This window comes from Camarhynchus parvulus, chromosome 12 (genome assembly GCF_901933205.1).
Source record: "Camarhynchus parvulus chromosome 12, STF_HiC, whole genome shotgun sequence".
NCBI lineage: Eukaryota > Metazoa > Chordata > Aves > Passeriformes > Thraupidae > Camarhynchus > Camarhynchus parvulus.
The window spans coordinates 4,702,762-4,728,852 of record NC_044582.1 but is presented as its reverse complement, the minus strand read 5'-3'; the positions used below and the strand labels follow the sequence as shown (position 1 = coordinate 4,728,852).

Genomic DNA, 26,091 nt, shown 5'->3' with positions numbered 1-26,091 from the left:
TGTCGATGGATTTGGGGTTTTTAAAATAATTTTTTTAGTAGTCTGGTTCCTGCACTTGCTGATCACTGATGATGACATTTCTTCCCATGCAGCGTGCTGGTCTGTAATGCTGTGCTCATGCTGAGCTGTGAATTGCTCAACAAGGGTTCAGCTGTTTCCTTAAGTGTCTGATGACTGTGGCCTTTGCTGAACTCCGATAGTCTCACTAATGACTTGGGGGTGCTGATTGCCAAATATCCAGAGCAGATTAGTGTGTCAGGGAATTGTGAGCCCTCTCAGGTTACATTTGCTTACATTCCTCAGTAGCTGACAGGAGCCCACAGTTGCGATTTCTGTTTGAAGAGTTTACCTAAGAAACAGCAGCCCAGGGGCAAGAGCTTCTTGCTGTGGACCTCCACTTTTCCAGATAACTTAAGAGCTAAAATTCAACCAGTTTTCTATGGTCTGAATGCAGTGAGCCATTGGTACTGGAACATGTCTTCTCCTGTTCTCTCGGCTGAAAAGGAGATGCCATCATCCCCAGCTACCTCATTCCTTCCAGCCTAGCACAAGTTAGGGAAGGACAGGTTAAGCCAGGGGTCAGCAGACAGCATTTGCCTAGAAAAAAATCTTGTTGGGGAACTGGAGAGCAGGAGGCACAGCTTGAAGCAGTATTACAACTTTGGCAGGTACCATGGCCCCAGCTCTGCCCAGTGAAAGAAGCATCTCTTGTTGTGCAAGTCCAGTGAAGTCATTCCACTGGGGATTCCTCACCTTTACATTATCAGAAGAGAATTGTCATGAGGGAATATTGTCAGATATTTTTTCCTGGTGGATTTTTTTTTTCCTTTTTTAAAATAAAGGCAATTTGAAGAAACATGTTATTTGGGCCAAGAATTTATAGGCCTCTCTGTTAATCGCTGCCATGTTTGTATGAGGTTCTTAGGACTTCTTTCTCCTGTTTTCCTGGACTCTTACAGTCTTCTTTCACCAGAGGTTAGTTTTTCTCTGCAGGAAGTCAGGGCATGTCTGTCTCATTCCCTCAGTAGTCTCAGCTGTGATTTTGCCTTCCTTGGCTGAGCCATGGCAGCCTGGGCACAGGTTCCCCAAGGCTGCCTCTCTGCAGAGCAGTCACTTCCAGGCAAGGCTGGGGTTTGTGGCACATGAGTTAAAGTGCTGTCACTGCACCTGCAGTGCAGCCTTGGTGTGCAGCACCTCACATGGCTGACCTAGGGACACGCTGTAGGCGTATGTGTAGGTTCCTTTTATCCAGAATTAGAACAAGTTTTGTCCAAAGCAAGTGAGAATGCTCTGTTGCAGCCTATATGGGTTTTTTCTCAGCCTTTCCGTGTGGTTCTATTTCCCAAAAGATGAAGTTGTTGGATCTGCACCACAGACACTCCATGTGTCCATTGAAGGGAACATGGGGGTTGCTGGCAAGGGAAAGCAAGAATGCTGAAACTGCCATTTGGGCAAGGAAGTTGATTGATTTCTGCTGTAAGGCAAGAGCAGGTGGGAAAGAGAAGTACCGCGAGTGTGTAGACATGGACCTGGAGCGTGGCAGGGGCAGCCCAGAGTGATGAGAGATGCCAGGCTCTGCAATGCTGCTCGTCCATGTCACACCCTGTGCTGCCAACCCTCCTCCTGCTCCATCCTCAGAAACTCCTCCCCAAAACTTCTGTAATACAGCCCAAATGCTCTCACCAGGGCCACGGTGGAGAGAGGAAGTGCAGCTCTGGTTCTTTGCTGTATCCTGGTTTTTGTTTCAGTTTAATTTGCAAGCTTGCTGATTTCTTGCAGTGTCACTAAGAGTGTTCAAGGCAACCCCAGGGTTTTAGTGTAATCTGTACCAGTGTCTGGCAGATTGATTTTGTGACCTATTTTGGGTCTTGCAATTTGGAATTAATGTTGCTTTCCTTTTCCAGTGGGTGGCAGTTGAAGCAAAGAGAAATGTTTATTTTCTTGAAAGTTTTTATAGATATGGATTTAAGGAGAATAGGCCAAAATAAACCAGTTGTTCATTGTCTCTCCTTATGTTGAATTCTGTTCTTTTTGTCTTGCGTCTTGCAGCTGGGGAAAAGAACAAAAACCTCTTGTGAGCAAAATCCGCTTTTAATTTCAATCTCCTACTTTTTGTGTGTTGTTCTGTACTCATTTCCTTATTCTCTTACCAGTTAATAACTTTGAACCCAATCTTTCCATCTCTAGAGCTCTGCATTGCATAAGCCTCCTTTCAAAACTTTGAAGCAGGGAGCTGCTGACTTCTTGCAGCAAAGCATTCACCTTCCCAGAACTGCATTTTGATTTTGAATGTGAAATGTAATAGCATTTCTTTCTCTTGTTAAAAAGCTCATCATGTCAAAAAGTCTTTAATACTGACTATTTGAAATCTAATGTGTATTTTATATTTTACCTCTAATATCTGTGTCCTTACAGGGTCAAATTTTAACTGGAAATTCCTTTCATGTACATTTCTTGTATGGAATTAGTGCATATCTTACAGCTGAGTTCAAGCATATGTTATTAAAATAAGCAGTACTTGGACTCCAGTGTGCCAGCTAAAGTGCACATTAGTGCATTTAGTATACAGTTCTGAGTAAAACATTAGTATGTGTTTATGGGGATATAAGTATATTCTAATGTATAAAATACTATAGCTCTAAGTACAGTAGAGATGAAGTTAAATCTATTCTTCTAAAATTGTAAGAAGTATCGGTATCAGTGCTGAAACCAAATGTGAAACTGGTAATTATTGTTGGATCAAGGAGCAGAATTTAATATACTTTAAGAAGTACAAATTTTACTTTTTTTTCCAAAATACTTGAATTAGAAAGGATTTTCCAGGATTTCCCAGTGCTTTATTTTGTGGATAAATGCTTAATATAGCATAAAAAGCAGGGGAAGTCTTTTATTTTAGTGATTTTTTTCCCCCTAGGGATGAACTAGCCATTCATCTTCTATAATGTGTGATTATAGCTAAATTAGCAATTAATCCCCATCTTTTCCCTGAAGAAAATGAGCTCTTATATAGGTATTTAATGGCTGAGTCAGTTTATCATAGCTAAGCCTTGTCTAAGCATATGTGCCAGCCCACTTTAAGTCTGCTCTTAAATTGATGCAGTTAAATACAAAAGCTTGTGCAAACACAGTAATTCTAAATGTTTATAAACTGATTTGCCACTTGTGTGGATACAAGTTCTGCTGCTTCTATGGTTGATGGATGAAACTTGCAAACTGATTTAGGACTCTAAATGGAAAAATATCCAGGAAGAAACCTTTCTTCCCCTTCTGGCCAAGTGAAATGACAAGGAATTAATTACCAGAGCAGCAACAAGTTGAGCTTTGTCTTGTTGATAACAAAATTGATTTTACCTAGCAGCAGTACTCTATGTCTATAACAGCCTAAAATGGAAAACTTTTCAAAGTAAAAAGTACTCTCTGAAAGTCATGACATAGCATGATCTCAGTTTTGTCAAAGGGACCCACTCAAACAGAAAATTACTCCTTTGAAAGTCATTACTTGTTTTTTGTTTTTGGGTTTTTTTTTGTTGTTTGGTTTTTTGTTGTTGTTTTGGTTTGGTTTTTTTTTGTTACAAGACTCTATGATAACATCTGCAATGACTTTAATGCAAGTCAGTAGGAAAAAACCCCCCCACATTTATCTTCAGTTCCTTTATCTGTCGATTTCTGGAATATCATTTGCTGGAAAATGGTGCTTCTACAGATGGTGAGGAACAGGCTCTAAATTATTCTAAAACATTTTGACACACGCAATCATGTGTGATGGCATGCTTGAATTCTGGAGGGTTTTATACTTTCTTTAAGATGTCATCCAACTGGCAAATCTTGTTTGGCGGGCTGTGGAAGGGTTTTAGCATTATTCCTACTCTAGATTGCAAAAAAACCTCTACTTGTATTATGGTTTGGGTATTTATCTTTCTTTGCTTTTTATTTTTTTGAATAAATCTGGTTTTCTTGCTGCTATTTCATTCTACTTTCCAGTTGATCCTAATACTGAAAAAAGTTTTGAGTGAGTGAAAAAAGCTGTTCCTAATACTAAAAAAGTTTTGAGCGAGTCTCAAACAGAGGGATGTTTTCTTTGTTTGCTTTAAACAAACCATGCGGGTTACACGGCTCTGTTTTGAATTAACAGCTCTCCAAACTGGGCTGACCACTTAATGCTTCTCAGACACTGAGCATTCAAATACTTCAAAGGAAAGACAGCCATATCTAGTGTTTTATCCCCTTAAAAGCACAAAAAAGGATGCCAGACTCATGTAATTGAAACCATTTGCTGTAGGCAAGGTGTCCCAGGCAGGCCAAGGTGGAAGAACCTATCCCTGTTCTGCTGTGTTTAGTTTTGCTTTGGTTGGTAGGGGCACCCTGCTGCCTAATAAGAGTTAAAGGGAAGTTAAAATTTTGGCTGTTTGTGTCTCTGATTTTGGTTTTATTCTTGTGGTCCTTTAGCTCTTATTTGGAGTTCTAGTGGGTGAAGTCACAGTACATGGAGAGCAGCATGCATAATGTTCTTCTGATCAGGGTCTTATTTGCCAAAGTGCACTAAATACCACTTTTTAATTGCTTAGCCATTCAATCTCCCAAAGTAATTTGTTAGGAAGGTTACAAGAAAAAAACCCACTTTGCAGTCCATCAGTGTCTGCTGTGTAAGCCTGTTAAAGCCTGAGTATAAATACCCCAGTGTGGCTCCATCTGCTCTCTGTGCTCCAGGTGAGAGGCAGTGGAGGGAAGCAGGGGCAGCTGAGGGAAATGTTTGCAGCTGGATGTGGGGCTCTGGAGAGGTAAGACAGTGACAGTGCTGTTGTACTGGGCAGCAGAATTGTTCTGCTTCTGCTGGGCCCCTGACAAGTAGAGTAGTTGGGGAATTGTTGGCTTGCTGCGTGCCCAGATCATGGGTAGTGAAACTTGTGTTTGTTCAGTGTTTTGGTTTTGAGGGTTTGGATGTTTGGTTGTGGTGGTTTGGTTGTTTTTTTCAGGGTTTTTTTTGCCTGTTTTTCCTATTGCAGTAGCCCAAGAGTGGGTGCCTGGTTGGGACACCCCAGCAAGTCCTGTGAGTGTCCCGTGGTTTGCTGCCTGCCCCATCCCTGACAGGCTGAGCACTGAGCTGTCCAGCTGGGACACAGCCACAGCTCCCATCCAGCAGTGAAGGGCTGAGCTCAGCTCTGTGTGCTGCAAAGCAACACCCACTGCTGGCCTTGCACAGCCCGAGCCCTTCCCTGCTGCAAACTGGAGAAATTTCCATCTAACTGACTCTGCACAATATTGTATCAAAGCTGGAACAAAGATGAGGTAGATGTTCTGCCAACATCCTAGGGAAAAGCAAATACTCTTGGGACTTGTGAATTTTCGTGTGCATTTTTTGTGGCTTTATGATTATAAAGTTTCTGGGAAATTTCTTTTCCTCAAAGTTAGGTTTTTAGTGTATAATTCACATATTTTGTGCCCGTGCATGTTAATAAGATGGGGATAAAATAAGTGGAGTAACAGAGAGGGTTTTGTCCTCTGGGAAAAGAAGCTGGAAAAACTTTTTTGGTCCATTTCATCTTTCCAAAGATTCCAGCTGGACTCTCTCAGTATCACTTGGAGCCATGCTCTGATACTGACTGCTTCTCTCTGGAAGCACTTGCACAAAGCCAGGGTAGCAGAGTCATACTGTCCTCACAGTTACCTGAGATTGTGGTTAGCTGGGCTTGAGAATCTTCACACTCAACTGTACAGAATTTCTCATTTTGAATCTTCTGAATGCTTGATCTGATAAATTGCTGGAAGGGTGTGTTCTGAGTATCAGTGAGCAGAATCTTTTCCTGTTGGAGACTAGGTGTGGTGAAATGGAAGACAGAAGCTATGGGAAGCCCCTGTTGTGTTTGATGCATCCTCAAGCTGGAGTCTCAGGTTGTAGATCAAAGTATGAGAGATGTTTTTTGAGCCTCTTGGGCTTCATGCAATGCAATGACTTCAACTGTTGCAGCATTTTCTATTAAACTTTTCTCAATATTCCCATGCTGTAGAGAATTAGCACCTGTGTAGTTTGTGTTCAGCTCGGCTTGGATGGAAACTGTAAAATTCAGAGCAACTGTACTGTGATCAAACAATTCTGCTAGTGTGTACTCTGAAATTCTCAAAGTTCATGCTTGTTTTGTTTGGTGAAATACTTTGAAAGAGCTGATATGAATTAGTGTGAAGTTATACAAATAAAGTCATGTATTCCTATTAAACCCCACCTCTGGCAATATATTAGGGCATAGAAATTTTGGTTCTTTTACAGTAGCTTGTTTGTCCCTCCTAGTTAGATTTTGCCATGTTTGAAAGGGTCTTTGTTGCACTCTTTGGCTCCTCTTGCCATTGATACGCAGGTCTGAGGTTTTCCTGTTCAGGGAGAATTTGGCTGCACTCACTGTGCTGCTTCTAGTAAAGCTCATGGAGCAGCAGAGTGTTGTCTTGGAAAATGTAACAGATTGGGTTTTATTCTGCCGGTATATTTTGGACCTTTACCATGTTCTCATTTATCTCTCACTCACAGAAACACTCCAAAATGGCAACCATGTAATCTTTTTTAGATTGTAAAGCCTTTGTTATGGCTCCAGAGTTTGATGCCTGACGCTTTACTGTGTGCTTTGATCCTGGGTTTCTGGTTTGTGTTTTTGTTTGGTTTGGGCTTTTTCCCCCCTGGTGCCTGTGGAAACATTCAAAGTCCTGATTATTTTCAGGGACTAATATAACTTTTTATGGAATCATATTGAAAAAGGGCTTTGTTAGATTAGTGAAGCATTCACGTGCTTTAGTTCATTGGCAGAGTTGTGGGTTTTTTGCTAAATCCTAACTCTTCTCTATGAGGGCACGGCTTTAATAATTTTACTTTCTGCTTCCAAGCTGGCTCTTTGTGAAGAAGGAAAAGATTCCTGGTGATGCTTCATCTGAAGCATAAGGGTTCCTTTGTTGGTTGTTCCTTGACTTGGTTTCTGTTGTTCATATTTGAGTTACTGCCTAAATTCAGGATATTTAGTTGTGATAAACTATAGCAGTTTCAAGAATCTCTGTCTCCTTGTAGAGAGCCACATGTAGTATTTCAAATAATTGTTCTTGATTCAGTGTTAGTGCTCAAGAGAGCAAGGATGAAGCAGTTCCATTTGGCTGCTGCTCCATTTACAATGTGGAAAGCTTCTCTCTTGTGGCCCTGCCCAGTTTATCTGGAAAAGCAGAAGTTTTCAGGCTACAAGACTCATTTAGGTGGATTCTTAGTTTTAGTGGTCAACTGTAATTTCCTGCCAGGTGCAAACACTTGGTCCTGGAGGACTTGGTCACTGTGGCTTAGATTTACCACAGCCTGGGTCTTAAAAGTTGTAGGTTACCTAGAAGAAAACTCATCTATCTAGGAAGATACTATTAAATAAAATTCTGGAAAAAGGGATTAACAGTGAATTTCCTTATTGTTTGATTTAATAGAATTTAACTGAGTAGAGTGAAATTCTTGTGGTTAACCTGTACTAGAAACAGGTAGGAAGCACAGACTGGTGTTCTGGGCTCCCTAAGAAAGACAAACTTGGTGACTTTTTTGAGTTAGTGCATTACTCATCCACTACCTTGTGTATTCAAGGAAAAATTCCAGATACTCCCCCAGTGATGTGACTGTTTCTGTCTTGCCTAGGCGTGGTCACGGCCCCTATCCAAGAGGTTTAGAAGGCAGAGTGAAATCTTTGCCAAGTATGAAAGACAGGTATGACAGGCAAGTACTCTTGGCAGGCAATTTAGTTTATTATGCAGCTATTTGAAGGGGCAAGCTGCCAGCTTTCCATGTTAAAGGGAAGATAATTGCCTAACAAGGTCACTGGGAAGAAGGAATACTGTGGGACAGAAATTTCATCCGGTCCCTTGGTAGAACAATTCATTTTATTTCATTGCATGCTGGAAGGACCCATGGGGCCTAAATCATGCCAGTTTCAGACATTGTATGTGTACCATGTCTTCCACTGCCAGCCAGAAAAATGTGTTTCTGAAATGTTGGAAAGTGCCCAAGTGAGGATTAACATGCAAACTAGAACTGAGGCTGGCTGTAGTAGTGTAGTACCTTCCTTAAATGTGTAAAGAGAGGAGGAAGTTGGGGGGTTTTTGTTTCTCTTTAATTTAGTAGGAATGGTGTCTTATTTTGGGGGGAGTTTTTCTGTTTATTAGCTTAAACTGCTCTGAAGATAGTGTCAGTAATTTTCTTGTTCACTGTGTTTGTGATTAGACTAAGTCAAAATTTTTTCAGGGTAATTTCACTGTGTCATTGAGATGGAATTATTTGCGTTTTAAAAGAGGGGAATTGTTATAGGAAAAGTAAAAGTTTCTCATCTATTTAAGATACTAAGGTCATATTTTAGAGATAGACTCAACTATACCTGTGTCTTCAGAGTGTCTTCACATACCATGTGTCTTCACATACCATGTGATTTATAGCCATGTCCTAATAAAGAGCTGAATTTTTTTTTTGGATGAAACTTAAAAACTCCTCTGTGCCTTTGAGGCAGAAAACCTGCCATGTCTGTGGAACTTCAGTGTTATGATTAAAATTAGACATACTTGTAAGTAACCAAAACCACATCTACTAATCAGAGAGGTTAAGCAGCTTCAGTGGAGTTTGCTGGCAGCCATGACTGTAGTGCATGTCAGAGGCTGTTATTGCTGTTCTCAGTGAGTCATTTGGGTAACAGAGGTCATAATTTAATTTGTAGTTGTGTACATAAGTACACAGAGCACGGGAACCACCTGTTAACTACGTCTGCGTTTTAATATATTTTTACTGTCTAGCGTTCAAAAATGTATTTCCAAAGGGAGAGGAGCAATCTGAAAGAGCTATGTGCTTACACAGGTTAAACTGCATGTATTCAGAGAGAGCTTTATCTTTCTGATGCCGCTCTGAAATATTTATATGATCCTCAAATAATGCACATGGAATAGACACAATGAACTGTCAGTCAACTTCCAGAAAAGTTGTTCAGTGTTTTCTCAGAAGGCACCATCCTACAGGTTCCTGGTAAAAGAGGAACCATTGTTTGGAAATAAGCCAGTGATCCATCTAATGATTTTACATAGCTCAGCACCTGCTGGAAGATTAAAAAAATAAATATATAAATAGCTGCTTTTCTGTGTTGGCGCTTTGTTCCTTCTGAAACAAAAAGTGCCCAGCTGCCCTCACAATAAGATGAAGAGAAAAAAACTAAAAAGGCCTTGACCAAAGTCTTAAAATGTTTTGGGGACTCTCCCTACCTCTGCAGCCCAGGACCAGCCCTCTCCTTCATCTCCCCCCATGCAACAGGGATGGCCCATCATTTCAGTCTCCAAGCTTAGGGGTGATACTGACTGGTTTTGCTGAGGCCGCTGGAGTCCATCAAGGCTGGTTTATCCATCATTTCTGTTCCTGGGAGATGCCTCCTAAGAAGACATGTACTGATTTAGGAGCTCAGCTGAACTTGTGGTCCCTGGAATGCATCCCAACAAGGACACTGCCACTCAAAGGAGTGGCACTCATACATGAGCTATTTAGTCCCTTAAAATGTGGAGTGCTTGATTCCCAAGTTGCAGCACAACTGTTTTTTCCCCAAAGCACTTAATTCCTATTTTCAAGACCTAGGAATTTCCAGTATTGTATCAGTGCACTCATGGTGTTAATGCTTTTTGTTTTTTACTGTGTCTTCTGGTAAATTCTGTGTTCCCATGTACTCTCCCATAGTTTGTTTGAGCAGGAACGTTTGTCTGTAAACTATGCCCAAAAGAGGGGTTAAAATTCTCCAGAAGTTACAGGAGCTAACTGAGGAATTATGAAAGGAAAAAAATTCTTCTAAATACACTTAATTAGGGTTTGTCACTTGAGAAAATCATAAGCAGACTTAAATCTCTGATAATCCAGAACTGTGTGTATACAATCTGTTAGTTTTCTTGAGAAGGAAGAATCATTCATGCTGTGTGTATCCCAAAATCCAGGCCATCAAGGTCTGTCCCCTGGGTGATTAAGACAAAGTGAAAGCTAGCAACAAAAGTAAAACTTCTCAAGTTTCTCTCCATCCTTCCCTCCCACCTGTTGCCTGGTTTTAATCCCATGCTAGGTACAGTTGACAGGCACTGATCTAAACTCTCTTAACAATTTGGCTTTCAAACATGTTTGAGTTGTTTCTTCCAGATCTAGATCTCTCCTTTTTGTTCTGTGGTTTGGCTCTTACTGACTTCTCTCTGCACACTGTGTGGTCCAGAACATTTGTTTCACCTGCTAAATACCTATGGGGAAACAACCTTGAGTTCTTCAGAAGCTCTGGTTATCTCTGTTCATCTCAAGTTGTAGTTTGCATTGCTTGTACTGCTGGTTCTCAATGTCATGTGTGAGTCTCTCTCCTGTTAGATGCTTAAGCATTATTTATGGAGTGTTTGTAAACTTACAGGCAGAGTGTCTGGGAATGTTTGGTGCGTTCCCATGGAGCTGAGCTGTATTTTGACAGCTGGCAAATGCCACAAAGCCTCCAGAGGCCACTGCTCCCTATCTGCCATTCCTCCACCATTTAGCTGACTTGTGATAGCTGTTCTGCAGACAGGGCTGTGATTGACAATCTCAATTTCAAAATGTAGGCTCTTCCATGTATCTGTTATTTGTAGAATTTGTTCAGACCAAGTAGTTTTGCTTTCCTCTGTAAATACATGTGTTTGAAATTGAGTTGAGGGTTGGTGTTGACAAATCCTATTTTTAATACTAAAGTTTCTGTTGTGAGTTTTCACAATTAAAGTACTTTGTCAAGTGTCTATATATTGTTTTATTAGAGCAAACTAAAGAGCAGAGAAGTTAAAAGGTTTCTCAGTGTCATAGGGCATTCAGGATCAGATTCAAAGGAAAACAGTACAGTTCAACTTGGGACCTTGTCTACTTTTATGGTTACTAACACCCCTCCCTGTAGTAGCAGAGATCACCAATTGCTTCTCTGCAGTCTAATCTCTCCCCATTGTTTATGTTTGGATGTGAAAATGAGGTTTCAGTCATCGTTGGTAGTGAGTCCAATGAATGTTGAAACCTGAAGGAATGCTGCTGTTTCCTACTTGAGAGGTGCCTCCTGAAACTGAGGCCAGCTGGGCCTTGGCCCCAGGAGGAAAAACAAAGAACCTGGGCTGTAGTGATCCTTGAGGTAAAGGAGTTTTTGGTTTTGAGGTGTTGTGAAACTTTTGTCGAAATGATTCCTCCCTTGTGTGTAAGGGAATGAATAAAAGAATTAACATGTTGTAAGGCTGGTCTTGTCACTGGTCTGCCTTTGGGTACCCTTTAGTCTGGTGGATGAGTAGATAACATGAAACTCTTGCTAATCACGGGTAAAAAACCAGGCAGAGAATCAAGTAGAATAAATTTAGTCTTTCTATTTTAAGTTCTCTTTTTTCACTTCCCTGGGCATTTCCATTCTCCATCATTCCTTGTATTCAGCTTGGTTTACTTGTCATTATTTATTGTAGGGGAAGCCCAGGGGTTTTCAGGGTAACAGTTTTGTAGGAAAAATAGGTTTCACATAAACTGTGTAGGATATCAACTGCGAACTTGTCATTTAAGGTGCTACGGACATCTACATCAAGCCTGGCCTGTAGTCTTCTTATCCCAAACTCAAATGCAGAAGTTCTATTCCTCTGCCCTTCAGCTCTTCAGTGGATTGTCTTTGTGGTTGATTCAAACATCCCACTTTTTCAAAGGCCTTTAAAAGGAAAAAAACTTTTGAAAAAAAAATTCTTATAATTTTATAAAGATATATCTCAAAGGCGGGTAGATATTCTACAAACTTCCTGAGATTCCCCTTGGATTTAAGTTTAGTAAATTTGTTTCAGATTGAAAAAAGGATGTTGGAAGGGAGCTTTAGGAAGTGCAGTACTTTAATGAGTATTTGTAATGGCAGATTACCTGTCTGTGCAGTTCTGAGCTGTGTCCTTACTCAGCAGTCTGCCTCCTTGGTTTATGAGTAAGCACGGAAGTTGGGAGTTTCCACAAGAATTACTCACATCAAGGAGGAATCCTAAGAGGCTGGTCCCTGTCTGGTCATGGAAGCAAATTAATTAACCTGCATACATAATGCATCTTTCCAAAATTACACAGACTCTTGATTCTCTTTGCTATAGGGGACAGGAGGAAAAATGCTGAATATAAATTCAGTCACTGGTTGCCTCAGAAATATATTGAATTGGGGTTAGGAGCCTGTAACCTGCCATCCTGACACCTTGCTGAAAGTATAATATTCACTCTTTCTGTTAAGTGTTTTTGAAAGAAATGGTAAAAGGCTTTTGAGACTTTAGATGCTAATCCTTAGCTATGATGAGGTATTGCTGCTTAGTAGCCAAGCCTGTCAGTAACCATTTGTGCAGCTTCACTTTCTGGTAGGCAGGTGATGATAGAAAAAGGGAACAGAGGAAGGGAGGTCAGCAGTAAATGGGTCACAAACCAAACCTTGATCTTTTGACTCTCTCATGCCAAGATCTTAAATGTAATGCTGTGCTCCACTGAACTCCATACAACTGCCTGGAGTGGCTTTTCCTCTGTGTGGCTCATGTAACTTCACTAGGAGATGCTGGAAGTGTTCAAACTGTGCCTTTTAAAGTTGTTACTGAAAATTGTTTAGAGATTCTAACCATTCTCTGTTTGGAGAACAGAAATTAATGTTTTCATTGTAGACCATCCTGAAAGTTTGTTCTGAATTAAGCAAGAGCCACAAAGTATTTACTGGCAAGAAAAACCAAACTGAACAGTGTTTTCTGCTCCGTAGGCAGAGTTTATTGTACTTGCTTGTCCTAAAATTTAACATGGTGTTGGAAGTTAGTTACAAACAATGGAAACAACTCTACCCCACTACTGTTTAAGTCTCCTAAACTGCTTTTGGATTATGCAATAGTACAGATTGATGCTTAAAGTGCTTCTATTTTAATTTTGTGTTCAAAGATTGAAAGTAAAACTAGGTAATTGCTCAGATCTGCTTTTGGGGAGGGTGTAGAATCTTTCTTGGGCAGTGCCTACACTATGTGTTGCTGCTCCAGAGCTGTACTAAATACATGTAGTATTTGTTACTTGTTGTATCTGAGTCTTTCAGAGGTGGTAGCAACATGAGGAGATTTTATCAGAATAAGTAGAGATTTAAACTCTTGTAACTCCTAATGCCCCAATTTAAAAGTATTCTGATGTTTAGCTACACTGCACTGAGCCTTGTAGCTAACATTAAACATTTTGAAAGAGGTCAGTGTACACATCCAGTTGACTGTGATATCAATTCCATGCATTAAGGTAGGTTAATAGGAATATGATTAGCACCATTTTTTTAAAAAGAACTATTTTCAATTTGTCTTAATTCTCTAATGCCAGATAGGTGTTTTCTGCCTGTCCATCATCCACTGTAAATGAATGCTATTGCTTGAAAAATGTTGCTTGCAATAACAAGAAAGAATCTATCTTCACCAGTTTTTTTTCTTTATTTCTTCTCTGAGAAGTTCTTGTTTTATTTCTAGGTACCCTTTTACCCTGTAAGTAATGGTAGGACAGATGCAGACCTTGCTCTGGGGGTTTCTGTGTAGTTTTTGAGGGTAGTGTCTGAAGTCAGCCACACAGAGTTTATTCTCCATTTTCCTTTTTAACCCTTCCTGTGGAAAAGAGAATGATAGCAGCTTGAATAGTTTTGTATGATTTACTTGAGGTGTGTAAGTTGTTACTTAAAATACCGTATTTTTTTATACTCAACTATAATCTGTAATCCTAACAAAATAAGGGAAATAGTTCTACCACTGAGCAAACACTGCATGACATACACTATTTCCAGTATTTCCAGTAATACTGGAAACTTTCCTCAGTTTCACTTACACAAGATATGGAAGTTAAATTTTGCCTTTTGGCAAGGGAGCTGCTCTAAGTAGTTTTATATGTTTGGTAGTCAAGATTGTATCAAACTTTACAATATTCAATTGACATGTGTTGGAAATCAAGATGGCTTTATGCAGTATTTTCCTCATAACATTTTAAAACTAAAAAAAGCCCTGCTGCTTTGGTGGAACATAATGTTAATGAGAGGAGGTAATTATGAAAATTACTCTCCTTGCTCAGGATATCCGATCTTTGTGCGTGTGATCCATATTTGCGCATCTCACCTGCTGCAGGTCCTCAGAGCATGTTGGAGATGAAGGTGGGGTGCTGACAGCTGCAAGAGAATCGTGAGGTTCTTTTCTCCTTTGACATCTCCTCAGATGAATTTTAAGTGATTTTCTGTCAGAAATAGGCTTCATAACTTCATTTTCGGAGGAGGATTTTGTTTTAGAGCAGTTAGGAAAGCGTTTATGCTCTGCTTGGAAAACTGCATTGGGGACAAGGAGATACATCATAGGAGCACAAAAATTATATTTACCAGACCACTTTTTAATTAAGCATTTTCAAAGTACAAGCAAATAAATTCTTCAATATAGCTGTTTTTCAGGTCTCAGTAAATATTTTAATTTTTTAATAGTCCCACAGGAGCAGAGTGGGGTTGTCTATTAAAGGCTGGCAATGTAGCTGTCTGCAGCTCTTTCCCACAAAACTGTAATTCATTGGGCTGAAGTTGATTTAACTTCTGTTTACTCAGTACTGGGGACTCTCAAATTATTCAAAATGTGGACTAATTTTTTGTAAGAAGTGGGTTATGGGCATCTATTTACCTCTTCTTAATTGTGTGAATTGCATCTCAGTCCTGGTCACAAAACGTGTCTGTGGGTTCAGCAGTAATAGCTAATATGAAAAAAACCATAATTTACCCCAGGATTTATGTACTTAGTGCTGTAGTAGAAGCAAATATCCATACCTGTGGGGAAAAGCCAGCATCCTGTGGTCTGGGGAGTGCTGAGTGCTGCAAGCCACCAGGCAGAAAGGAATTTTTTGGGCTAATTTATGCTGGGTTTGCTGCAAACATCACGAGAGCTCCTGGCCAGCACTAACTACTCACTCATTTGCTGCTTCATGGAAGTGAAAGGTATTTCAGATAGACAAAATGCCAAGGTAATTATAATTAAGCAAGCTGTGATTAAGCAAGCTGCATGGTAAACAGTGTGAAAGAGCCTCTTGGCATTGGAGAAGGGAAAGAATCAAGGCAGTGTGGATAGCACAAATTCACAGAGGAAAGATTTGGAGGCAGGACTGGGCAGACCATTAAGGGTAGATCCACTCAAATGACACCATGTGGAAAGAGAATTTCCCACTCAGCTGCCTGGGGACCATCTTTCCATGCAGGAACCTTTGCATTTGGAAATGCTGGGAGTATTCTGGTTCCTGTGGGCTTCACTCTGTGACCTCCCTGTCCCATTTCAAGCACTGGAAGGGTTGGGAAGAACATTGTACCTGTGGTGTGGGCTACTGCCTCAGGAGCTGTGGGGCTTTACAGCCCTTTGGTTTTCCTCCTGAGTTTTTCTGTGCCAGTAGCAGCCATGCCCCATCCCTTTTAACTGAATGATCTCACAGAAAAACCCCAAAACCCCCCAGCCTGCTGTCACCTCCAGTATCCCAGCATGGTTGCAAAGCAGACCATTAGGATGTGTCCTTTCTATCAAAAAAAAAGTTGCTATAAAAGTTATTGTACAGAAGCACTTCTATGGCAGAAGAAACATGTGCAGCAAAAAAACCCTCAGAAATAATTGGAAGGTGCAGGGAAAGTGACCAAGACTTTAACTCATTTATCCATTTAGTGATGGAGAAAGTGAGAGGCCATAATGAGCCAGGAAATCTTGTCTGTAGGAAAATCATTGAACACTCTGTTGCTTCTGGGGATTAACTGGGACACAAGAGTACAACTGTAATCAAAGACTTTGTCTTCCGTTACTTTTTGGATAATCTGTAGATACCCTGGCAAGTCAGTTGCACAAATCTTCCTGAAAGTATTTTTTTAGACAAGTAATGAAGTCTGTGTCTTGTTTACCAACATGTTCATCACTGCAATGACCCAGTAAAGTAACAAAGCAGGTGCTGGCTTGCAGTGTTGCGAAGTGAAGTTCTTTGGTTATTTGCTTTGTGTTTCTCTGTACGTGTGGGGCTTTGCATATGAAAAGCAAACCGCTCATTTTTAAGTGTTTCTCCAGTTTTTAGTAGGATGAGCACTGGAGTGGAAGCTGGAAAAAGCCATGGCAAATAATACACACTTAATAATTTGATTTGCACTGTCCAGAAATGTGACAGGCATTCAGGCAGCAGGAATAACATTTCTGGAAGGCGCCCAGAGGTTTTTCCTGACCGTACCCAGTCCACACAACTCCTTATGCTCCCCAAACCTAAAATAGTTGTGCATGTCCTGACATGGTTGTCTTTACAAACAAGGCTTATCAGAAGCTCCAGGGATTTTTGTTTAGCTTTTTCTTTCTCATTTACTGGCTTGTGTTCCAGATGTTTCAATGCTTAAAGGTTTTCTTGCCCCATAAGGGTACAAAAATGATGTGTATTTAATCATTTACTGGAAAATCATTCAATATGGCTATTAGCAGACATGAATCCTAAGTGTTTAGATCCATCAGAGTGTGAAGTTTACATGTTTAAACCACAAAATTCAGGAAAAGGCAAAAAAAAAAAAAGTGCTCACGGTTAACTTCTTATCAGGAGGATTAAAAAAAAGAGGAAATTTAAAGTGGTATTAAATTGTACATCTCACCCTGAGTTTACAGCTTGTTATGCAAACTCTGCTACCTTTGAGTAACCCAAATTTCTCTTGAGATCTATTTATGCTCAAATTCAACTTGCTGTTAATGAGCTGTGCCTGTTCTCTGTATTTTTGGGAATGCCAGGTCTGCTGTAGAGCTTTATATGCTCATTTCTTCCAGAAGGTGATTCAGAGGGGAGGGGACAGTTAAAAATCACTTGTGGTTCCATTTCTTATCTCTTTTTGCAAGTCGAGGGCTGAACCTTGAAATTACAGTAGGAGCAAAGCTGTATTAATTTAAAACAAGTTTTGGTTATGTTTGCTTCTTCCCAATTTCTCCTGATGAACCCCTGTGGCCCTTCACTATTTAGCATCTCCCTGTACATCCTCAGTGGAACAGAGCTGTGCTTCTTTTCTCTCTTCATTGCAGAAGAGAGATCACAGAATCACAGGTAATGATGCGTGTACAGCTTCACTGTTTATTTTCAGTTTATAAACCATAGTAAAAGGTCTTGATTAAGTTGGCTAAGATTGGTTATTTACGTTTCTTGTTTGATTTTTCGGCTTTCACATTCCCAGTAATGAAACAACCAGAACAAAAGAACAAAAGGATGATTTCTACCTGCCCTGAGCAGCCTCTGAGTGCCAGGAAAGAGCAAGAGGAGTACTGTGCTCAGAAAAGCAGATCCAGCCCATCTTAAAAACACAGAATAGTTTGAGTGGGAAGGGACCCTCAAGGTCACCTCAAAAGAACAAACCAAACAACCCAAATAATGCCAGATGCAGTCAGGAGGGTGGACTGGATCTATTCCTACAACTCCATACACAGTTAATGAGCAAAATTTTTGGTTCATAACACTTGCACCCTTTTAGTGAAAAGCCTTGGTCATATCCATGGGCTGAATTGTGTTCCCTCTGATGAGGTTATCTGAGCAGCAGCTTTCCAGCCTGTATGAATGATGATACAGTTCTCTCAGCTAATGAATATTCTAGTTTTCCAGATACTTAGAGGATTAGGTCATAAGTGCTGGCAGTAGGATAAATTTTTGACTTGGAGGCTTGTACACTTGGAGAGGCACTTAGACTGCATGATCTGCTGATGTTTTCAAATGAGCAAACTAAAATTGTTTTCTTACTACAGTGTATTAGAAGGCATTTTTTATAATTCTGTTGAATGTTCGGTTTATTTCCGTTTTTTCCCCTCGTCATGGTTCACGTAGACTCATTAACCCAGTACATTTGAAATAAGACAAATTAAAAATTCCTTTTTATCTTAAACTGTAGTTGACTTACTATCTTTATGGTATTTGGCTTTTCCGGTGTGAAGGGAATTCAGTGGAAAATACAAAGAAACTACCCAAACATGAAACCCCTCCAGTGTTTTGAAGAGAAAAGCAGTGTTTTCTGTTTGGTTTGAAAAGATGTTGTTGGCATTATCTGTTCTTCTTTCTGGGAAATACATCTCAATTTCCAGGAAACTTATAACTGAGCAGAAAATCACAACATTCTGGAATGGTTTGGATTGGAAGGGACCTCAAAGCTCATCCAGTTCCAGCCCCCTGCCATGGGCAGGGACACCTTCCACTATCCCAGGTGGCTCCAAGTCTTGTCCAACCTGGACACTTCCAGGGATGGGGCGGCCACAGCTGCTCTGGGCAACCTGTGCCAGGGCCTCAGCACCCTCAGAGCCAAGAATTCCTCCCTGATATCCCATCTATCCCTGCCCTCTGGCAGTGGGCAACCATCCCCCCGTCCTGTCCTTCCAAGCCCTTCTCCAAAGTCCTTCTTCAACTCCCTTAGAGCCCCTTTAGGCACTGGAAGGCCAGAAAATCTTGGATGTTATAATGGATCCTAGATAAAAGTATTCATCAGGAATGAACTGGAGGATGGGCTTGGCATTTATCTTCTCTGTTAGAGGAGAAATGTGTTACTGCAGTGTGCCTGAATGTGGATCCCTGTCTGCTTGATCATGGTAACTAAACAGTTACTGTACACTGGATTTTCTTTGGCTATTTTCCTTTGCCCTGTTCCTTCTGAAAGCTGTGAGTAGCTCAGCTGCCCTCATGTACTGGTTGTTACAAAAAGGTCCATGGAGCCTTTTGCAGAATGCCTTGCTTCCTTTGGAGAACTAGTATTCACATGATAAACTTGATGTGCAGTTTTGTAATTCAGTCATGCTGACTAAAAGCTGCCCAATTTCTTGACCATTATGGGGGAAGTGGGAACTGATCAGGGGCTCAGATTCAGCACAGCTCCTTCAGTGCCCTCCTTAATGACACAGAGCCAGAGCTGGTGTAGAGCTTGGCTACAGGCCATTATTATAGAGAAGTGTAACTTCATCCCTTTCACAGAATAGGTTTTTTCCTCTCATGTGGAAGGGATTGTGTTACTTAATTGAAGGGAAAAAACCTCAGCCTCTACTTATTCCCCATGTCGAAGACAAAAAAAAAGCTTCCTAATTAGACTTAAATTATGCATTGCATAGAGGAGAGCCATGGTTTGCCTCCTATCGAAACGTTTTGAACATGCTCCCATTTCATAGTGTGATTTGGTATTAATGAATGGTTCATTCACGTGGAGCCTCCTAAGGGTCTGTCCAGCCAGCCCCATTGTATTAATCCTTCCAAAATATTGTTTCAGCTGTGCTCAACAAATTATACCAGCTTGTGCTATCAGAAATAACTAACAAAGTCTTTGGGCTTCAGGCAGCCTTTCTTCCCCTGTGTGTTTCTAATGTGTGATGTTTGGGTTTGAAATTAAGGAAGGGGATTCATTTGCACTTTGTTTCAAGCTTGATTTTGGCAATGGTGACAAACAGTGACCCGTAGTGTTCCATGGTTAGTCCTGTGTGTTCACAGAGGAAGGAGAAGTCAGGGCTCTAAAAAGAAATATTTAAATGGCTATTTCTTGTGCACTTCTAAAGAAAAAACAGCTGACAGTACTTCCCCTTCTCCCCACCAAGTAGTGGTTGTGGAATATTGGAAAAGTCAATTGTTGCTCCAAGTGTTCTCTGGTTCCAAAAAAAGGATGTTTGGTGTAAAATGCTGATTTTATCTTGCAGCATATGCTCTGTGACAGCCTGGCCTGCTGCCTATTTCTGAGTCCACTTTCTGATCTTTGAGTGTAAAATCCAGATTTTTCATCTTCAATGCACTTGAAACCACTTTAAGAGCAGTCAACTCTTGTTACTGAGCTACTCGTGTTATCCTGTTCTCAAATAAATTGGGCTCTGTGTCTTCCTAAAAGCTCCCAAAATCGGGTCTGCTTTACCTTCTGCTTCCCTCCAATCTGCATCCTCTTGAGCTTCCAGAACTTTGTGCTGTCAAGATTGAAAGAGTTTCTCTGCTTAGAAAAATATTTCTGGTGCTCATATTTTGAAAAGCTTCTCATTGTAAGGATAAGGGAAAATATCAGAAATTATTTTTGCCTCGAAGGGTTTTGGGGAAATACCAGCAATTTAGAGAGCAGCCACAGATTTGGGCAGGAGACTGCTGAGCAAAGAAGCGTGGAAACTTGGAAATATCTGTGCTTCTGGCCAAGGGGGATGAAACCAAGGAACATCTCTTGCTACATGGCTTATCTGGATGGATTCTTCTCCAAAATGTTGCAACACAGGGACAGATTTTGTTATGTAATTGTTTCTGTTTCTGGACTTGGCCTAACACAGCAAAAGCAGAAGTATCTGAAAGAGAATATAATTGGGGGAGGAAGGGAAGGAAATGGTAACTACACTTTTTCCAAGCTAAGCTTAGGAACCTGAGCCACTCTACTTGTACTTAAAAAAAAAAAAAAAAGACAATATAAACCCCAAAACTTGCATCATTTACACTGGAATTCAATGTATGTTTAAGAGGAAGTAAGTTTAAGTAAGTTTAAGAGGAAGTAAATTGAATTGTGAGTGTAAATTTTTTGTTGCCTTTTTTTTACTTTTCATAGAGTTGTGTAATAATTTAAAACATTTTATGAAGATACACTGTTTTAGAACTATTACTGCAGAAATTCTACTTGATTGGGCTGCTGGGCTGTTTTAAAAGTGCTCTTCTTATCCTTGTCTTTCTGAAGATAATCACTCTTATTAAATATCACTGGATGCATCTATTTTGCTTTCATGAGTGTAGTCCCACAATTCTAATTTCTAAATTAAACCATTCATAGGAGATAGCTGTACCTTCATGGCTAAACCTAAATTGACAAATGGCTAAACCTAAATAAAAGCACAAGGGATGCTACTGCAGGGGCAGTATTTTTGCAGAATTCTTTTTTTTTTGCAGGGACCTACATGCAACATGTCAGTTTAGCTCTGGCAGCACCTGAGGATAATGGGGTTTTTTGCTATCCCTGGTGATTGTGAGTGTTCAGCATCATGATGTAAAGTGATTTGAAGTGGGTTATAAGTTTTTTAGTGTTTATTTGGGTAGCAGTAGTGCCTAGGGAAGTCCAGCTGATAAAGGCTGCTGCTATGTGTCTTTTTGACAAGGTTCATAACAGCAAATATAATAAGCATCTTGTAAACTGACTTCATTTTTAGATTGACTTTTTACCTACAGAGCATCAAATAAAGGCCAGGGCTTGATAGAGAACAAAAATTCTCTGTAGATTAATCTCAGGTGTGCAATGTAGACAGTGGTTAGCACCATATCCCTTTGGTTCAGTGAATTGTCCTACAGCACAGATACTGGTTTACTCTCTTGGACCATCAGCTGAAAGGATCTAAGTGCAGGGACTGTGGGTTGTCACACATAGGAACAATAAAAACACCCAGTCTGCCCAGGTGGAGGATGCTAATCCCTCTTCCAGCATCTTTATTTGCATTACACAATCCTGTATGATTGCCATGCAAGCAGCACAATCACCTTTGCAGGCTGTACACAAAGACCACAGAGAACCTTGTTCCTGAGTTTAGAAGTGCTGTGGGAGCAATAAGCTGGACAGTAATTTGGTGCTGTCTTTCTTGTCCATTGCCAGAATAGAGGACAAGATACCCTTGTGTAAAAAAGGTATAAAATCTATACTTTTGCATCTTAAAGAAGAAAAAGTTACTGCTTCATCTTTTCAGGGAAGAATGCATTGTTTATGGGGGGTGGTGCTGTTGGTGATTCCCAGAGCAGTTGTGTGGCCCTGGAAGGAACCTCAGCAAGGATCTAAGCAGGAATCAGGCATTTCATGGCGCCCAGAGCAGTTCTGTGAGACAGCATGGAACAGCTGTGATGCCTTGCAGCTTTACATCCATCTGCAAAACGTTTCACAGGCTAATACAAGGAAATCAGAGGCACAAACCTGCAGGGGAGTTTTCTCCGTTGTATTTCTCTTGGATCCATGGTCCTTATCAGTGATGGAACAGCCTGGCTCTGTTTGGGCCCATTGCTTTTCAGTCTCTTCAGTGCTCTGTTGTCAGCCAGTGTCAGCATTTCCTCCAGATCATCCACTGCTTTGATGTGCCTTCCTGCTTTGTGTAAAAGTTACAACCATGTCTTTGTTTCTGGGCTGTGTTAGGGCTGGCTTGTCCTCACTGTTTATAACAAGGCAGAATTACAGCAACAAAGGAACCCTGGCAAGCACCACCTTCCCCCAGCCCCTGAGAGCTGGGCACTGCTGGAAGGAGAAACACTGCAGAATTTACCCTTTGTCCCTTTGGTCTCTGTGAACAAGGTTTTTAATCTAATGTGAATTTTGTGCCAGCAAATCTTGATAAAATTCTCCTTGGAATATTTAATATTTTATTTTGCTTTGAAGATTTCTTTAAAACTGCGTGTTACAAACACATCAGTGGGAAAATTGAGCATTTGTTCATCTGGCAGGTGTTGACATTGATGATGTGAAGATGTTTCCAGTTTCCCCCTCTCTCTCTGTAGTTGATAATAACACTGTTGATTTTCTTTCCATATTAAATAATCAAAACCTCTCAATTTTAAAGCTCAATGGAAAGTACCATGGATTTTGCAGAACCTGTCCCTGATAGCATAGAACATGGGTTTAGTTTGCATTAGAGAAGGTCAGGTATCCTTGACAAAGTGAATGTCGTTCAGGACAGCATCTGGTGGTGTCTCTAAACCACCAGGTGTGGCCACCACCAGGTACTTCATCTCCAGTAATGTTACTGGAATGTTTTTCCCTTTGTTTTTGGTGGTATTTTTTCCTTCAGATTGTACTTTGACTTTGAAACTGTTTGAGATATTGAATCTGTCATTTAGACTTGGAGTTTTCTTGGAGCTCACATCTCAGTTTTTCCACCATTTGGTTTGGATAAAATCTTGCCCTTTAGGGAAAGCAGTTTGGCTTTAACACTTCATAGCTGCAGTGCAGATTATACGAGTAGAGTTTACAATCTCCCTCAATTCAAAGCTGTTGTTTTGCAGCAGTTTCAGTTCTTGACAGATACAGCCTTTAAAACAAGATTCAGCACTTGTGCTGTCACTTCTGTAACAGTCACAGGGACTGGAGGTGGACTCTTGTCTAAACTGCAACAAGGAAAACCTGTGTTCTGCTTTCAGTGTCTTTCCTTCTCAAATGCATTCTCACATGAGTGTACTCAGCAGGGATTTTGAGAAACTTTGTTGATTTAAAATTAATCTCTTTCACTGAGTTTCACTGCCAAAAGCAGTTTTAGTGGGGTATGGTTTTGTTTACAGCAGTGCAGCTGATCCTTGTCAACTATCTCACAGTACATCTTAGCATAGGAAAGGATCAGAAGATGTATTTGAGGAGCAAATCCAAGCCCTCCTTTCTCACTTAACCTCTCTCTGTCACAATATAGTCTACCACATATAGTGAAGAGTTTGCATGCAGGCATTCAAGATCTCTACATCTGTGAAAAAAGCATACAATGTGTAGGAGTGGAGAAACTTGGCAAGAGCAGGCAGCTGCTGAGTGAGTTTGGGCTCTTTTTAAGCTCTTGTTAAATGTAAAAGCATATAGTTATCTTCTGGTTTCCACTATGACCTTGGACTTTGAGCATCATCAAAAACTCTGGGATATTGGTGCTTTCTTCTAACTGCTGAATTGCTTGTGTGTAGCATTTCTTGAGTGAGAAATGAGGATTGGAGATGCACTGAAGCTGAGTAAGATGAAACTACAACAAATAACCATATCCAAAACTATGAAGCAGAGGTGAAAATATGGCATCCAAATGTATTTGGCCATTGGAAATGAGAAAGGGTGTAGGATTCCTCAAAATGTGTATGAATTGTACATGATTTATTGCATCTGATGACTTGGAGATAAAAAACTAAGTTGTAAATCCTTGTATTCTGTCTCAGGACTAACACTGGCTTGAGTCACGTGGGCTGATTGAAATCAGTGCAATTGTTAGTTTAGCTTTGTCAGTGCTTTCCAATTTTTTGTGCATATAGTCAAAGGCTTACTGGAAATTGTGACTTCTTGCTGGGCTGTCCCTTGCAGCAGAATTCTCCTGTGATTCTGTTAAAGAAACCTTCAGTGGGAGCTCCACTTTGACCTACCCAGTTTTTTTCTACCTGTGGCCTCACGGAGCCTTAGAGCTGTTTCCCAGAGGTGAACAAGGCTGAAATCTGGTTTCTTTTACATCCATGTTGAGTAGGAATGATATGTGATCTGCTGCTGGCAAGTCCTGTAGCTGATCACTGGGGTGTAGTTCTGAACACAGTGAGCACGGGGTCTCCTGAGCAGCTAAAATATGTTCCTCATTAAAACTCTTGATAAGCACTGTGCTTAAGTTGCATTTGTGAAAGTGAGCTGGCAGATGGTATTTGTTAATTTTTACAAAAGCTGTCTATTTTTCTTTCTTTGTGAGGTCACCTCCATCTATGATGCCCCAAACTGCAATAAGCAGTGGAGTAGTGTGGGAGGGTTATTGCTTTATTGTGAGTCTGTGTGAATGAGAATTATAGTTGTGGCTTTCTGTTCTTCAGGGGGATAAGCAGTGGTGCCAAGCAATCCTAAACTTGCTTTCTAACTCTTGTTTTACTCCATAGAAAGAAAGTGGGGAAACAGTCAGTTAAAAAAAGCTAACTCAATAAAAGTTAGTCATAAAATTTTTCCATTTATTGAAAATGGTCCCCACATGGGGAGAGTGTGAGATGTGCAGATCATTATGCTGTCAGGAGCTATATGCTGTCTTGCTGCAGAGACTTGATTTTAGTCTTTTCTCTAGATGACTGTAAGGGCCTTTTTAGAGATAGAAGAGAAATGTTAATTGTTTCTCAGGTCAATGTCTTTATATTAAAAAATGCCAGCACACGCAAGATTGCTTGAAATGTTCTTCCTAGTGCTGCTTGACTGGACTGGTTGAAAATCTTCAGTCAAAAGGCCAGCTCAGCCCAATTTCAAGTCTTAATGTCTTTTCCACCATCTCTTCCTGTTAGCTTGTTATCTCTTTCCTCCTAATCCCTCCTTCCTTGCATCCCTCATTCTCCAAATGCACTAGCACTGCTTTTCTCTCAAATTACTCTTTTCTCTTAGCCTTTGAATAATTCCTTTTTGTGTCACAAAACAATATGACATACAGGACAAACTCCATTGCTAAAGGTGCTGTGAGTTATAAATGAAATCTGCTCTAAATTCAGGAGCTTTTAAATTGGGGATAGACTGTAATGAAATACCTGTTTCCTGACTGAGAAATCACAGATGTTTTGAATTCTTGTAATCAATTCCTGACATTTTAATAAAACTGGTGACACAGTAGCTCTGGAACTCTTCCTACCTGTCCTTCTTCTCTTTGCTGGCATCATGTGCAGCTTTGGAGGGTCACAGGTTGGATCACTAGCTCTGGATGCCTCCTAGGATTTGTGAATTGCCGCTGAAAGCAATACAGGAATAGAAACCATGTGATTGTAGCTTCAATAGAAGCTCTGATGTCTGCTGAGAAATATGTCACTTTATTACATGTCTCAGACCAGGTGTTTTACTCTGATTTTTATTTCTTTCTTTCCACATAGGGTGTGTATCATCCTGAGCAATGGCCCCCTTCCTACGGATATCTTTCAACGCCTTTGAGCTGGGACCTGTGCAGAATCAAGGAGAACAACTACAGCCTTTCTGTGCTATCAAGATGAAGGAAGCTCTCACTACAGGTGAGGTTACAAATGGAGATGCTTTTCTGAATATCAGTAAATTTTTGAGAACTACTGTAAACCTCCTTAATCTGTGAATGGCAGTGAGTCCTTCTCTTCCTGTCATGCCAAGCACTTCAATGTGAGCTTTTCTTTTGGAGTGGGAGAAATAAAATGGCTGTTTCCTCTACCCCCACCTTAAAGCAAGGTTTCTTTATTACTACTCAGGGCAGGAAGCTGGTCTGCAGCAGGTTTGAGGGAACTGAGGTACAGAGCAGCAGATGCTCTTTATTGGCTTGGAGCATGAGAGGTGCAGTTTGTTATTGTTGTAGTAACTGAGGTACTTTGGCTGAGTTGTTTGCTTGAAATGACTCACACTGAAGGTCCTCTTAGCACAGAAACACAGAATGAGCTGTGCTGGAAGGGACCCTCAATGATCACTG

General features: G+C 40.5%; 1 protein-coding gene across 2 annotated transcripts in view; it reads left to right on the top strand.

Annotated features, from left to right (window-relative positions):
• The window catches only part of PRKCD (protein kinase C delta), a 57,788-nt gene that overhangs the window by 6,550 nt on the left and 25,147 nt on the right, over positions 1 to 26,091 (top strand). For both annotated transcript variants that reach the window (XM_030956492.1, XM_030956491.1), the window contains exon 2: positions 25,535 to 25,669. In XM_030956492.1, coding sequence (XP_030812352.1) covers positions 25,555 to 25,669 — 115 coding nt within the window. In that variant the 5' untranslated portion in view covers positions 25,535 to 25,554. The remainder of the gene's footprint in view (positions 1 to 25,534; positions 25,670 to 26,091) is intronic.